Raw genomic sequence first — 14,020 nt, forward strand, 5'->3', positions numbered from 1 at the left:
CCCGTCATCCGGGCAGGGAGGGGGCAGGGAAGCGCGGTTCCTCTCTCAGAAGCCATAGTGGCTTCCTACGGGGACTCAGGGCCGGTCCTCCGGCCCCACGCTCTGAGAGGGAAAAGACCTGGGCACCGCTAGGGGAGACAAGGACAGCGGGGACGTGGTGCCACGGACTGACCCCCATGGTTCTCACAGGCGAGGTGCTTTGTGCCAGGCTTGGTGGCTCTGGTGGGTGACTGTCCCAGGGTAGTACCAGGAAACTTCCTGGGCCTCACTGTGGCCTCGGGAGCCTTGCAAGTTCCCTGCCGGCCGGGAGCCGAGAGGCGTGGGGCTCTGCCAGAGCAGGAGATAGGCCAGCTCACTCCTGTCCCAGGACCAGGCACTGAGTGGACCGGCCAGAGGGAACTTACTCAACACCCCACCCAGGCAGGGTGGACACACGGTGAGAGAAGAACAGAGTGTTGGGGACTGGACAGCACACAGGGGGAGCTCGGTTAACTCCAGACCAGTTTGGCACATGGTGCCCTATGGACCCTGAGAGAGGACACCTGCTAAGAGCAGCTCCTGGTGGCCTGGGCTCGACTTTATTTCATTCTGTAAAGGAGAGCCTAGCAGTCATTTCTGCCCAGGGGTTTCTCATGCAAACTGCACATCAGGAAGCAGCCTGCACTGAGCTGCTGCCTCCGCTGTGTTTCTAGCCTCTGAGCAGCCCCTATAAAGGACTTCCTGGAATCTTGTTTCGACCAATAGGATGTAGGTTTCCCCCATCCAATCAGAGCTTGGCAGCTATAACCTCTCACCAATCACTATCTTCACCCACCCAGCAGAGCAGTTCCATTCTGTCCAATAAGGACAGTGCCTTTTGAACCAATCAAACTGTGAGAATTTTGAGTCCTCATTTGCATGAAGATTGACCAATTAGGGTCCAGGGTAAGGAACTTCTGTCTCCACATGCCGCCTGGTGGGGTGGGCAAGGGCTGGAGAAGGCTCCTGTAGTCCCAGGCAAGGTGTGTCCCGTGGTGGAGCTGAACCGCCAACAGGACAGAGCAGGGAGCTCAGGGCAGAGGGGATGGGCCAGGTTGGACAGGGGGGGCCACCAGAAGGGCGGAGGGGCCTCGCCTAGGCCAGCCTGTGTTCAGGCTGGGCTGCTTCATGATGGAGCTTTTCGCACTTAGTTTCTTTCTCCGCCACACCCCAAACCGGGGCTCCTGTTATTGTTGAGTTGACATCAACAGCCCCATCACCCTCCTTAGAGAAGTGGGGAGTCTTGATTTTATGTAAACTGTCCAATTTCTCAACTTAGCAACTAACTGGAGCTTTGACAGGTTCGGGGCAAACCCTCAGGCACGGTGTTCAGGCTGCTGAGCAACCCTGGGCTCCTCTGTGAGAGCTTGGTGGCCGGGGCACGCCGGATCCTCCACCCCCTGGCCTTAGCCTCCACTTGGGGTGCAGGGCCGGAGCCTGCGACAAGCGCAGGGCAGCGGCTCTCACCTTCCCGCGCTCCCCGGCGCATGCCTGGCCACCTTAGCCACACTGCACCCGCGTGGGGGCGCCCGCGCAGGACCAAACCATCTCCGAGCAGGGGAGCGGCGAGGCGGTTGGGCTGAGCCATTGGCTGGTGGGGAGCTGGGCGGCACGAGCACCTCCCTCTCCCTGGGAGCCGTCGGTTGCTATGGAGCTGCCGCCCCAAACCGCGCAACGAGCTGCCTGGAGAGCAACTGCGAGAGGACCGCTGCTGCCGGGGTAGCTGTCGTGACGGTGGTGGTCGGGACTTTCGCTGCGCAGATCCCGCGCCACCCAGACCCCAGCGGGTCGGCCGGGAGGGGAGTCCATTTGCCCGGAGCCTGGGGCCGGGCACCGGGACTCTGGCCGCCCCCCTGGCTCAGACCGACACCTTTGCCGGCTGGCTTGCGGGAGCCCCAGGCGCGGGTGCTGCCTTGGGCTTTGCGCGGAGCCGGGAACTACTGAGTGGAGCTCAGCCCAGTTGGTAAGGTGGCACCCTGAGAGCTTGGGCAGGCAAGGGCCACCTGACGATAACTGCTGATTCCGGAGTCACCCAAGTTAGTTTTAAATGCATAACCGGTTTGGGGAAGTGGATAGGCCTTTACTCCCGTGTTTTCCCAGCGCGAACACTCCTTTCCGCTCAAGTTTCCGTGCCTGGCAAACAGTCCTTGAACAGCGACCGGGCGCCGGACACCGAACGACGTAGTGGGCGGGCTGCTCTGGCTGGGGCTCAGCAGACACGCGGTGCAGAAATCGAGGTGTGCAGTGTGGGGACCCCTCGTAGAGCGAACAGCAGGAGCCACTACCCCAGTCTGGAAGGGGGGCCTTGTCGGCAACCCGAGAGACAGCACACCTGCCCCCGCCACACGCGGGCCTGTCCCGGAACGCAGGCTGCCTCCTGAGGCTCTAGTCCCCTGGCTGCTCTTGAGTTGTCCCACCTCCCCCTTTGACCCCAAGCAACGTCGCCATTAACTTTCACCTGCGTGTAAGCTTTATGTAAATGATCTACTGTATACACTCTAATTCTCGAAGCTGTCCCTGATTTACATAAAAGTTCAGCACAAAAAAAGTCTTCTCCTGAAACATTTCATAGTCGCCTGCATGGTGGCCTGTTACCCCCGGGTCCCGGGGAGAGTGTTTCCTGCACACGAGGACACTCCCCAGTGTAACCTCAGCGTGGCCGCGGGGCAGGAGGGGGACCGGACATGTCACTGCATCTCACCCTCAGCCCGAGTCAAGCACGTTTTGCCAGCTGATCCCATGAAGTCAGGAGAGCCCAAGAGTCCAGTCTGGGACCGCGTGGGTTGGTAGGGACACGATAGCGCCTCTTGCGAAGCCCTTCTGTCCGTTTCTAGGTGACTCCACCAGCTTCCCGCTCGCTCCCTGTCTCCACCGCACTTTTTCCTGACCGCTGCCATGCGGTACTTCTGTGCACCTCGGTGTCTGTTTTTAAGTGGTAGAGTTAGATTTTTTTTTATTTTTTAAATTTATTTATCTTTAGAGGGGAAGGAGAAAGAGAAAGGGAAATATCAATGTATGGTTGCCTCTTGTGCGCCCCCTGGTGGTAACTGGCCTACAACCGAGGCACGTACCCCGAATGGCAATCGAGCTGCGACCCTCTGGTTCACAGGTGCTCAATCCACTGAGCTACACCGGCCAGGGCAGAGTTAGATTTCTTGTTACTGCTTTTTAATCCAACTCGGTAAGATCCAACCTGGTTTTTATTTAGCTTGGTCATTCAATCTATTTATATTCTTGCCTTCACTCAGATTTTGGCGTGATCATTCTAATTTCTTGTCAATTTTTCAAGTGTCTTGAGGCGATTCAAATACAGCTCTATCCAGCATTTTTGGCTATTTTCAGTCTGGTGGTTGGCAGCCAGCCAGACGCATGATCGAAGTGGGAATTCCAGCTGCTTCTCTCAAGCACATTCGGCAAATTTGTCTTCGACCCTACTTCAGGGTCAGGGTTTGGGGGCACAGGGGGCTCTGCCTGAGGCTGGAGCAGCACTGCCTGCGGCCGGGTGTCCAGGTGTTTCCTGCTCCCCACGTGGGGCGTTGAAACCATTTCTCCTCCCGTTTACCTGTCCTTGGTGAGTCACGTCGCAAAGTAACCGAGTCCCCCACTGCCGTTAAGTCAGGGTGCAGCGGGATCAGCAGCTGCAGCGTCTCGTTGGTGACATCAGCGTTTAAGGTGACCCTTCGTGCCAAACTCCCCCGGGGAGCTCCCAGCGTTCCCGGCGTGAAGACTGTAACGGATGCTCTGAAACTCCGAGACCGTCCACGAGGGTTCGCCAGCTCACGCCCTGGAACATACCTGCGTCTGACGTGTCAGCTCGCTGCGTTGTGACAGCGGCAGGCACCTGCGTGCCCGCCACCTGAAACACGCCCAGGAGTGTCCCCACCCCGCCCACTGGTTCCCGCAGGAACCTCCTTGGTTCCCGTCCATGGGTCCTGTGTACGAGTTCTTTGGCTTCTCCGTTCCCTGTACTGCACTGTACGTCCCCACGGCTGTTCCGTGACCACCTGTTTGTGCTTCTCGATCCCTCACCCCCTCACCCTTTCTCCCCACAAGCCCCTCCCATCTGGTAACCATCAAAACCCTCTCCGCATCCATGATTCTGTCTGTTCTGCTTATTTGCTTAATTTTTTTTAGATTCAATTGTTGATAGTTGTGTATTTATTGCCATTTTATTGTTCATAGTTTTGATCATCTTTCTTTTTCTTAAATAAGTCCCTTTAACATTTCATATAATAATGGTTTGGTGATGATGAACTCCTTCAGTTTTTTTTTTGGTTTTTTTTTTTTTGGTCCGGGAAGCTCTCTATCTGCACTTTTATTCTAAATGATAGCTTTGCTGGATAGAGTCATCTTGGTTATAAGTCCCTGCTTTTTATGACTTTGAATATTTCTCGCCAATCCTTTCTTGCCTGCAAAGTTTCTTTTGAGAAATCAGCTCACAGTCTTATGGGGACTCCCTTGTAGGTAACTACCTGCTTTTCTCTTGCTGATTTCAAGATTCTCTCTTTACCTTTAACCTTTGGGCACTTTAATTATGACATGTCTTGGAGTGGGCCTCTTTGCATTCATTTTGTTTGGGACTCTCTGTGCTTCCTGGACTAGCATGTCTATTTCCTTCACCAAATTAGGGAATTTGGTTTTCGATCATTGTTTTTTCAGGTAGATTTCCAATTCCTTGCTCTTCCTCTTCTCCTCCTGGCTCCGCTATGATGCGAATGTTGGAACGCCTGGGTTGTCCCAGAGGATGCTTATACTGTCCTCGTTTTTTTTGGACTCTTTTTACTTCTTGTTGTTCTGATTGGTTGTTTATTGCTTCCTTATCATTCAAATCACTGGTATGATTTTCAGCTTCATCCACTCTCCTATTGTTTCCCTGTAAATTGTTCTTTATTTCAATCAGTGTGTCCTTTGTTCCTGGGTCTTTTTTACGCTGCCGAGGTCCTCACTGAGTTCCTTGAGCACCCTTCCGTCCAGTGTTTTGAACTCTGCATCTGACAGGTTGCTTATCCACACTTCATTTCGTTCTTTTCCTGGAGTTTTGTTCTTTCATTTGGGCCGTGTTTCTTTGTCCCCTTATTTCAGCAGCCTCCCCGAGTTTGTTTCTGTGTGTTAAGCAGAGCTGCTCTGACTCCCTGTCTTGGTCGTATGGCCCAGTGCAGTAGGTGTCCTGTAGGGCCCAGTGGCACAGCCTCACTGTCACCCAAGCTGGGTACTCAGGGTATGCCCTTGGTGTGGGCTGAGTACACCCTCCTCTTGTAGTTGAGCCTTGGTTGCTGTTGGCAGGTCCATGTGAGGGATTTACCCAGGCCAGTCTGCTGCAAGGACTGGCTATTACCACCGACCACCACCCTCTGCCATCCAGGAGGATCGGCTGTGCAGGGGCAGGGTGGTGGTGCTCCGACGTGGCCTGTGGCCTCCACTGGGTGCTATCTCTCCTGGGGTTTCCCAGGTGGTGCAGGCCAAGGTCAGCCCCCACCTGTGTTCTGCCCCAGGCAGTGGCCTGAGATGGCTGTTACTTATGCTGGGCTTGGAGGTTCCCAGGCAAAGCCAAGCTGGGAATCTAGGCTGGCTCTGCTCGGGGCCCCAGCTGTTCCTTCCCCCGACTCAATTCCCACTGTTTTTTTGCAGCCAGAAATTATGGGGACTTATCTTCCCGGCACTGGAACCCTGGGCTGGGGGCCCGGTGTGGGGCTGGGGCTCCTTGCTCCCGAGATGTCCCTCCTGAATTTTTACCCATCACACGTGGGTGTGGGACCAGCCCCTTCTGCGTCTGCACCCCTCCTGCCGGTCTCAATGGATGTTGACGTCTTTACTTCTGTAGTTGTCAGCCTTTCATTCAACGCAGTGTCTGACGATTCTGAGTGGTGGTTGCTCTATAATTTAGTTGTAATTTCAATGTGGTCGTGCGAGGAGGCGAACTGTGTGTACCTGTGCCGCCATCTTGACCGGGAGTCACCTTTTGTGAACTTCCTTCTGTGAGCGGGAACTGCACGCGGGCTCTGGGTGCGTGGTTTGTGTGTGTGTGTGCACGGCTACCCCCGGGGCCGCTCCGCGCCCTGGCCCAGGCTGAGCCCTCTCAGCGGTCCCGACCCCGGCGATCTCACAGTGCGTGGTGGTGGCTCCGGTGGTCCGGCCCGCGGTCCCCCTGACGGAGGGCGTCGCAGTTTCCCCGGCACATGGCGGTTTGCATGTCTCCCTCCACGGTGCCCGTTCCCCACGGCTCGCCCCTCAGCGGGCTTTTGGACGTGTTTGTGGGTGTCGAGGGTCCTGCGTGTTCCGGACCCGCGCCCCGCGCCCCCATCCACGCTGCCGCGTTTCCTCGGGCTGTGGCTTGTCTGTTCCTTTCCGCGAGGTCTTTGTACAAGAGCAGTTTGTTCTTATGAAATCCAGTCGCGTAGGTTCTTGTTTAATAACGTATGCTCTTGCTCATCTATATTTTGTCATTTCCTTCTAGCTGATTCGCCTCCCAAGATGGAAGGAGGCGCGCCTCTGCGCCCCGCGGCGGGGCGGCCGGCCCAGGCCCCACGCGGGGAGGACGGTGCTGCAGGTCAGTCCCCGGCGGGCGGAGGCGCCGCAGCGCGGAAGGCGGCGGGCGAGCGCGTCTTTTCCAGTTTCTCTCTGCAGAGAGACGCCGTCTGGGAAACGCGGCGTCTTTCTCTCAGACAAAGGGAGGCTGAGAACTGGGGCGCGGCGCCTGGCGCTTGGTCTCCAGCTCCTCTGCTGAGACACGAACCGCGTTTTTACCCCGACCCTTTGAGTGAGACCAACTTTTTTTTCTGGAGGCTTTTAGATTTTTCTTAAAAGATTTTGTTTATTTATTTTTAGAGAGAGGGGAAGGGAGGGAGAAAGAGAAGGAATGAAACACCAATCGCTGGCCTCACCTGTGAGTCCAACCAGGACGGAACCCTCAACCCAGCCATGTGCCCTGACCGGGAATCGAACCAGTGGCCTCCAGCTCTTCAGGCTGACGCCCAGCCCGCTGAGCCACACTGGTCTGATTTTTTGTTTTTAGCCTCTGGTGGCCTGAGGTTTTTCTCAGATGAGCCCCCCGATGCTCCCGACGGGCCCTGGGAGCAACACGGTTCCCTGGCCCAGGGTCGGCTCGGCCCACTCAGCGCTGCGCTGTGCCGCCCCGACCCCCAGCACGTTGCGACTGTCGCCCGCCGGCTCCTGCGATTGCGCAGCGGTGCCTTTGAGGGCCCCTCCGGTGGCATTTGTGCAGACCCACAGCGGCGGCGGCACTCCGGGCCCGCAAGGTGGGCGCCAGCCCCCAGCTGCTGACCGCGCAGGCGCACACACGGCCGAGGCCCGGGGAGCTTTCCGCCGCTGTGAGCTGCAGCCCCCGCTATTGCCGAGAAGCCATTGGTTAACTCACTTGAAACAGCGAACCTACTATGTGGAACACAGAGGGTCTGGTTCAGCAGAAGACAGGGTCCCCACAGCTGCTGTGATGTCACAGGTCACCTGTCCTCTGGAAAACCGTGTGCTCGTGAAACAGGCGTGGAAAAGCCCGACGGCGTTTTGCATTGTCGTGAAAACAGTGCTGAGTGTGCAGACCCCCGGAAAATGTTCGGGGACCCCCGGGGTTCCTCGGACCACTCTTTGAGAACCGCTGCTCTGGGATGCCACCCCCGTCGGTACCCACGTTGGAGCTTGTCAAGATTTATTCTTGAGTTTCAGCTTTGAATTTCTAGATCTGCTTTTCTTTTTTAATCTGTCACCTTGGTTTGCAGAAAGCGATGAGTGGGAGGACCCGGAATCCAGGGTTGAAGCCCCTGCTCAGGACGCTGAGGCCCACGCTGACTCGGAGGACTGTCGGTAATGAGCGTGGGTGGGCGGCTGCTGTCCCCCCGGAGTCCCTGACCCTGGGGACCCGCACCGGGGTGGGGCGGGCAGGGGGACAAGGCAGGCGGGCGCGCTGGCCACGTGGTGGCAGCCGGTGTCCTTTCCGCACCAGCCCCAAGACGGCGCAGAAGGCCGGAGCCGACCAGAGCAGGCGGGCGGCGGCCCGGGGCCGAGCTCGGGCCCCTCTCCTGCGGAAGGAGCTGGGCTACCTGGCCGAGCTGCGTGCAGGCGCAGAGCTCTCCATTCAGAAGGCCAGGTGAGCCGGGTCGGGCAAGCTGGTGCGACTGCGTGTCCCCCGGTCACTTCCCTGCCTGGTCAGCAGCGGCACCCGCGGTGCATTCCCCGAGTGTCCACGAAGGAGCCCGTGGACACACAGGAAAGCTGGAAACACATCGTGGGCCGCCCGTGTCGCCCTCGGCCTGCGACCACCGTGCCCGTGTGCGCACGTTTCTGGGTGGGAGCCGTGGTTGTTCTTTGCTATGTTATTTGAAAGCAACTTGCAGACATTCCCCTGGTGGCCTCAGTGCCACACCTCACCCCAGGACGCCCTCAGGCCTCGGACAGCCAGCTCCCGCCGTCCCTAGAAGCCTTTCGGAGTCGGCGCTGCGGGCCGTGCTCTGCTGTTGTGACTGAGGGGCAGGCACCCTCGGAGGGACGTTTGGAGCCAGGGTCCGGCGCGGGCCCCACGTTGGTCTGGCTGTCCCTCGGTCTGTGGTCTGGACCCATGACGAGGCGCAGGCAGTGCCCCCTGTGCCCCCCAGGCCTCCTGGGGGGCTCTTCAGGGCCTGAGCTCCTTGTTTGTGCTGGTTCACGGTCACCCCCATTTGGGCGCAGGTCACATGGTGGCCCCCCGGCAGGGTTTTCAGAACGTGGGCAAGACCCTGCGTGTGTGGCTGACTGTCAGAGAAAACCCCAGAAAGGGGTGACGTGACCGCGGCCACTGGCCCTGGCCTCCTCCTGAGGCGTAGCCGTCGGGGGCTGGAGGAGGGGAGGGCCGAGCTCCAGGCCCTGCCCCCAGACTCTGGCTTCAACCCCAGGGAGGAGCTGCGCGCCTGCTGCCACCGGACGGACCTCATCACCAAGCAGCAGGAGAGAGTGGCAGCCGAGATGGCGGCAGAGAGAGAGGCCAACAACATGTAGGTGCTCGCTGCGCCGCCGGGCGGGGTTGGCGGGCCACCAGGGGCAGAGACGGGCCTCCTGCCGAGTGTGAGAAAGGACACGACCCAGAGTGGACAGGCACTACCGGCTTGGTCACGAGGACTGGAAGCCAGTGGCCGTGAGGCCAGGACAGTTGGTCACTTGGAAGCAGGTGGCCGGGAGAGGGCTCCCTGAGGAAGTGACCTCCCGGCTGGGTCCCGGTGACAAAAACAACCCGCCGTGTAGTGATGGGGAAAGAACTTCCCGGGTCGGGAGACTGTGAAACCCAGTGGAGCCACCAGGAAGAGGGGCAGGCAGGACATCCTGGGGGCAGTGCGGGGAGGGGCGGGGGAAGACCCCCTGGGCTGGCTTCGCCCAGGTGAGGAGGCCCCATGGGGCCGCCCACCCTCCCCCTGCGATGGAAATGGCCCTGCCTGGGATCAGAACTGGTTCCGGTGGCAGCGCAGCATCCGGGGAGCCCGCAGCTCCCGGAGGGAAGAGGGAATAAAGGGAGAGGACTTACAGCCCACACGGAGTCTTGGTGGCTTTTCGGCCACTGGGCTGCTACCAGTCACTCACTGAGTGTGCCAGGTGCTTCCCGGCTCCAAACCCGGAGGGCCTGCTGCTCCGAGGGGCTGCCCACCGGGGAACCGGGCCCCCATCCTGGAGCGGTGAGCAGGGCGTGCTCCCCGGGACCCTGGACCCAGGCTCTGACTCCACTCCCACTGTCCTCCCGCCGCCGCCGTGGCTCTCAGTGCCGCTGCCGGCCGCCTGCAGGCCGCGTCCAGACGCCTGGGCACCGAGCTGGAGAACGAGAGGGACCTGCAGTCGAAAATCAGGGCCGCGCTGAGGGAGAGCGAGTGAGTACAGGGGCCGCTCCTGTTGCTCTGTCTGTGTCCAGACCCGAGCTCTCTCCCTGCCCCCCCCCAGACCCTGTGGCCCTGGCCCACCCTCCACCTGCCTGCGACTCCCAGACACCCTCCTCCCAGGGCAGCGGGAGTCCCTTTCAGTGGTAGTGCCCCGCCCCCCGGGCCCCTGGACTTTTGGGAAGTGGAGAAGCGGGTCCCACCGGGTTGGCCGCAGGGTGACGGAGACAGGGGTGGGCGGCGGGTCTCCAGTGACTGCAGACCCAGCCGACTCGGAGGAGGCGCTGCCCCGTCAGAGGTGCGCGATGGCCCTCCCAGATCCCTGGGGTGGGTGACACAGGTCCCCAGCCCCTTCGCCGACATGAAGAGGAGTGCCTGTCCCTGGCCAGGAGTGCCATGTGGCACATCGAGATCCGGGAGGGCCAGCTGGAGGCCGAGTGGAAGTGTGTGCGGGAGGAGGTGGAGGCCGCCAGGGGGCGCCGGCAGGTGCAGGCGGCCGAGCAGCTGCGCAGGGAGGAGGAGGCCGAGCGGAAGGCGGAGAGGAACCGGCTGCTAAGGGCCAGGTGGGTGGCCCCGACCTCCTGCAGGCCTGGCCTCACCTGGCCTCACGCCTCCTTGGCCTCCTGTCTGGGGCCGCCCCTCCCCAGAGTCCCTGGCCACAGCCCCTTCTCCGGGAACTCAGGTCGCTTTTCCTCCCAGGCACCCTCCCCAGGCCCGGCTCCCCACCGGGGTCCCCAGAGGCTTAGTCCCTGCGCGTCCCCGTCCCCTGCCTCTGGGCAGGACGAGCATCCCTAAATGTGGCACAAGCCGTGGGACCCAGCACCCCCACCTGAAGGGTGTGAGTGCCCCTCTGGCCCCCGTGTGTCAGCCTCTGTGTGTGTGTGCCGGGGGGGGGGGGCCTCCCCTCCGTTCCCAGCCTCTCCCCCCATCATTTGGCTCCGCCTTTATCTGGGGGCCTCCTAGAAGCCGGGAGGCACCTCCCCACACCGCCTCATCCAACCCTGGCCGCACCCTGCTGCTGCCTCTGAGGGTTCTAAGTCCCCTGGGCCCTCATCCTCATGGTCCTGGTCCCTGGGCTCCCCCAACCCCTCTGGGGCTCCCCAGGCAGCCACTGACCTGCTGCCCGTGGTACGGGGTCTGCCCTGCATCACCAAGGGCTGACAGCAGATGCCGTTCCCTTGGCGGCAGGTTGGGGGGAGGTGTGAGCTGGGGGTCAGCCCTGTGTGGTCAGCACTGTGTGGTCAGCCCTGTGTGGTCAGCGCTGTGTGGTCAGCGCTGTGTGGTCAGCCCTGTGTGGTCAGCGCCATGTGGTCAGCCCTGTGTGGTCAGCCCTGTGTGGTCAGCACTGTGTGTGGCTTGCAGGAAGGTGCTGCACCTGCAGAGGGAGAATGGGCTCCGCCACCAGAAGCTGCTGGACGACGCCAGGAAGAACCACAGGGCGGCGGTGAAGTTCCTGAAGGCCTCCCTGGGAAGGTCCGTGTGCCGGGGGTTGCCAGGGAGTCGGAGCACCCAGGTCCCTGCCTGTGTTTGCCATTAAGTCATCACGTTGTCATGAATGAAGAATAAATCCGTGTTTTTGGTTTCGAGCCGCCTGCCTGGTGTGTCCAGAACAGGACCACGGGCCTCCGGCCCAGCAACACGGGCTGCAGCCAGGCTTTGCCCACGCCCTTCAGTGCCCTCATGCGGGGTCCCAGTGGGCGCGGCCCAGCTCACAACGCCCCTTCCCCAGGGTGCGGGAGCAGGAGCGGGAGCAGGAGGTGCAGACCCGCGAGCACCTGAGGAGGCGCATGGACGCCGTGCTGGCCCTGAAAAACAGCATCACTGCCAACCGGGTAGGCGCCCGCCCCGCTCCCACCCCCACCCCCACCCGCCTGGCCGGGCAGCCTCACCTCTCGGGGCCCCGACACTCCCGTGCAAGCAGCGCCTGCCCACCTTCGTGATCCCTGCTCCTCGGAAGTGCCTCCTGGGTCTCTGAGAGACTCGGCCACTCCGTGAGGACGTACAGAGCATCCACCCTAGACTCCTGGCCAGACACAGGGTCGGGCGGGAGGAAGGCAGCCGTCCCATGCCCATGGGAAGAGGGAAGATCAGGGTCCCATGGGCTCGGGGTCTTCCCGGAGGAGACGGCCCCCCGGGGCCTGAGAGTGTGCAGCTGGCCGGGACAGCGGAGGTGGGCAGGGGGACGGCCTGCACAAGACGGCCAGGAGGAGCCGGGGAGCAGAGGGGAGCAGGCCGGTCACAGCCACAGGGGCGGCAGGCTCTGGCCTCACCGCAGACTCGGGCAGGAAGGGCTCCGGTGTGCACGTGCCCACGCTGCTGGTGCTGTGACCTCGGTGATTTCTGTCCCCAAGGAAACGCTCCGGAAGTTTCAGGCGTGGGGTCAGGCCAGAGCAGAGCTGGCTGAGCAAAGGACCCGGGCCGAGAAGCAGGCGATTCTGGCCCAGGGCGGGGACGCTTTCAAGCACCTTTTCCATCAACGCCGGCGCCAAGAGCTGGAGGCCCAGAACCGGTGAGGGCACCCAAGGCGCCTGCCTGGTGGGGGGACGCTGGGGGGCGAGGGGTGCCCATCTCTCCTTGGGCCACCCCAGGACCGGCCTGTAGGATACAGCCGCAGGACTTCGGCCCTCCCTCATTCCTGCCAAGCCCCTCCCTCCACACCCCCCTTTCCGACCCCTGCCCTTCACCTCGCCCAAACAGGCAGGGCCTGTTCTGGGCCTCAGGGCATAGTTCTGTGGCCCCCTTGCCCCGGCACTGACCCTCAGGGTCCTGGTCTGCTTTCTCAGGAGCTGCTCCTCGCCCCTCCTCGCCGCCCCCCCCGGGCACTGCCAGCTGCCCAGCTTGGGCATCACCCTCTGGTCCCCTTAGAGCAGAGCTCAGGGCCGCCCAGCCCGCACCCCCGCGTTTCACCCTGAGGCCCCCTTGGCCCTGCAGGGCCCCGTACACAGCTCCCCAGGTGGCACCCCGCCCCGTGGGCCCCCACAGGCCTTGCGCGGGAGTGGCCTCCTCAGACCCCAGGCCCAGGTCTCTGCCCCACCCCCTCTCCAGTCCCGTCCGGCCGGCCTGGCCTGCCCCCACTCCTAGTGCCCACCCGACTCCCCCAGAGGCTTGTTCTCAGGGTCTGGCCGGGCGTGGCCTCCTTGCCCCCTTGCTGGGAGTCGTGGGGAGTTGCGGGGCCCTGAGGGTCGCCTCCAGAATTGTGCCATCACTCTCCCTGGTGGAGGGTCCCTAGACGGCTCTGCCCACCTGAGTCCCTTAGTCTGGGGCAGGCCTGGCTCCCAGGAGGGCCCAGAGGAGCAGCCGAGGGAAGGAAGGAGCGGCCTCACCCCAGCGCTGCGCGGGGCACCCTGCCACCAGCCTGGACGCCAGGGGCGGGGGCTGCTCGTGAAGGGTCGGGGTGTACTGTGGGAGCTGGACTGGGCAGAGGTTCACGTCCTGGGCGCCCAGGGGCAGGGGCTGCTCGTGAAGGGTCGGGGTGTACTGTGGGAGCTGGACTGGGCAGAGGTTCACGTCCTGGGCGCCCAGGGGCAGGGCTGGGCTGAGGGGCCCGCAGTGCCGGCTGGCCTGCTTGTGCTGGGGACAGGCTCCCGGGTCCAGAGGCAGCTCGCCTGCTCTCAGCCCACGGCGTTTTCCCAGCTCCTTCGAGGAGGAGCAGAGGCTCCGGAAGCAGGAGATTGTGAGTCGGATTTTGAAGGAGGCGGCTCAGGAGAGCAGGAGGAGGAGGCCCCGTTCTCCAGCCAAAGCCGCGGCCCGGCCGACCCTGAGAGACAAGACCTGGGACTACATCGCCGACCTCAGCGAAGGCGGGGCTCCCTGCACTCCGAGCTGCCCAGTGGTGAGCAGGCACGGGCTCGCCCCTGCAGAGGAGCGGAGGGACCGCTGTGGGGACGCCGCAGGGACTCACGTAAATCTCAGCAGCCTCCTGTCCTGACAGGCAGCCCGGTGGGGGGCAGGTGTGTTTCAATGCCCCCCCTCGCCCCGTGGCTCCCTCTGAGGGATACAGGGTGGCGTCAGGGCCCGGGGTGGCCACATGGTGTCCACCTGGAAGCTGTCACACAGACAGAGCCCCCTGGTGAGGCCCTGTCCCTGTGACAGCTCAGGTGCTGGGGGACGAGTCTCGGGTCATCGTGCCTCATCAGCCAGGGGAGCCCCTGACT

The 14,020-nt window shown here is 61.9% G+C and overlaps 1 protein-coding gene across 1 annotated transcript in view; it reads left to right on the forward strand.

Annotated features, from left to right (window-relative positions):
- Positions 1-1,624: 1,624 nt before the first annotated feature.
- The window catches only part of CFAP74 (cilia and flagella associated protein 74), a 43,582-nt gene continuing 31,186 nt past the window's right edge, over positions 1,625-14,020 (forward strand). The window contains exons 1-11 of the mRNA XM_053660193.1: positions 1,625-1,737; positions 6,473-6,565; positions 7,752-7,836; positions 7,976-8,119; positions 8,832-8,999; positions 9,756-9,860; positions 10,256-10,429; positions 11,229-11,339; positions 11,596-11,698; positions 12,218-12,375; positions 13,500-13,698. Of these exons, the coding sequence (XP_053516168.1) occupies positions 6,490-6,565; positions 7,752-7,836; positions 7,976-8,119; positions 8,832-8,999; positions 9,756-9,860; positions 10,256-10,429; positions 11,229-11,339; positions 11,596-11,698; positions 12,218-12,375; positions 13,500-13,698 (1,323 nt within the window). The 5' untranslated portion in view covers positions 1,625-1,737; positions 6,473-6,489. The remainder of the gene's footprint in view (positions 1,738-6,472; positions 6,566-7,751; positions 7,837-7,975; positions 8,120-8,831; positions 9,000-9,755; positions 9,861-10,255; positions 10,430-11,228; positions 11,340-11,595; positions 11,699-12,217; positions 12,376-13,499; positions 13,699-14,020) is intronic.

The sequence above is a fragment of the Artibeus jamaicensis genome, unplaced genomic scaffold (assembly GCF_021234435.1).
Source record: "Artibeus jamaicensis isolate MK-2021 breed Jamaican fruit bat unplaced genomic scaffold, CSHL_Jam_final scaffold_847, whole genome shotgun sequence".
In the NCBI taxonomy this organism is placed as follows: Eukaryota; Metazoa; Chordata; class Mammalia; order Chiroptera; family Phyllostomidae; genus Artibeus; species Artibeus jamaicensis.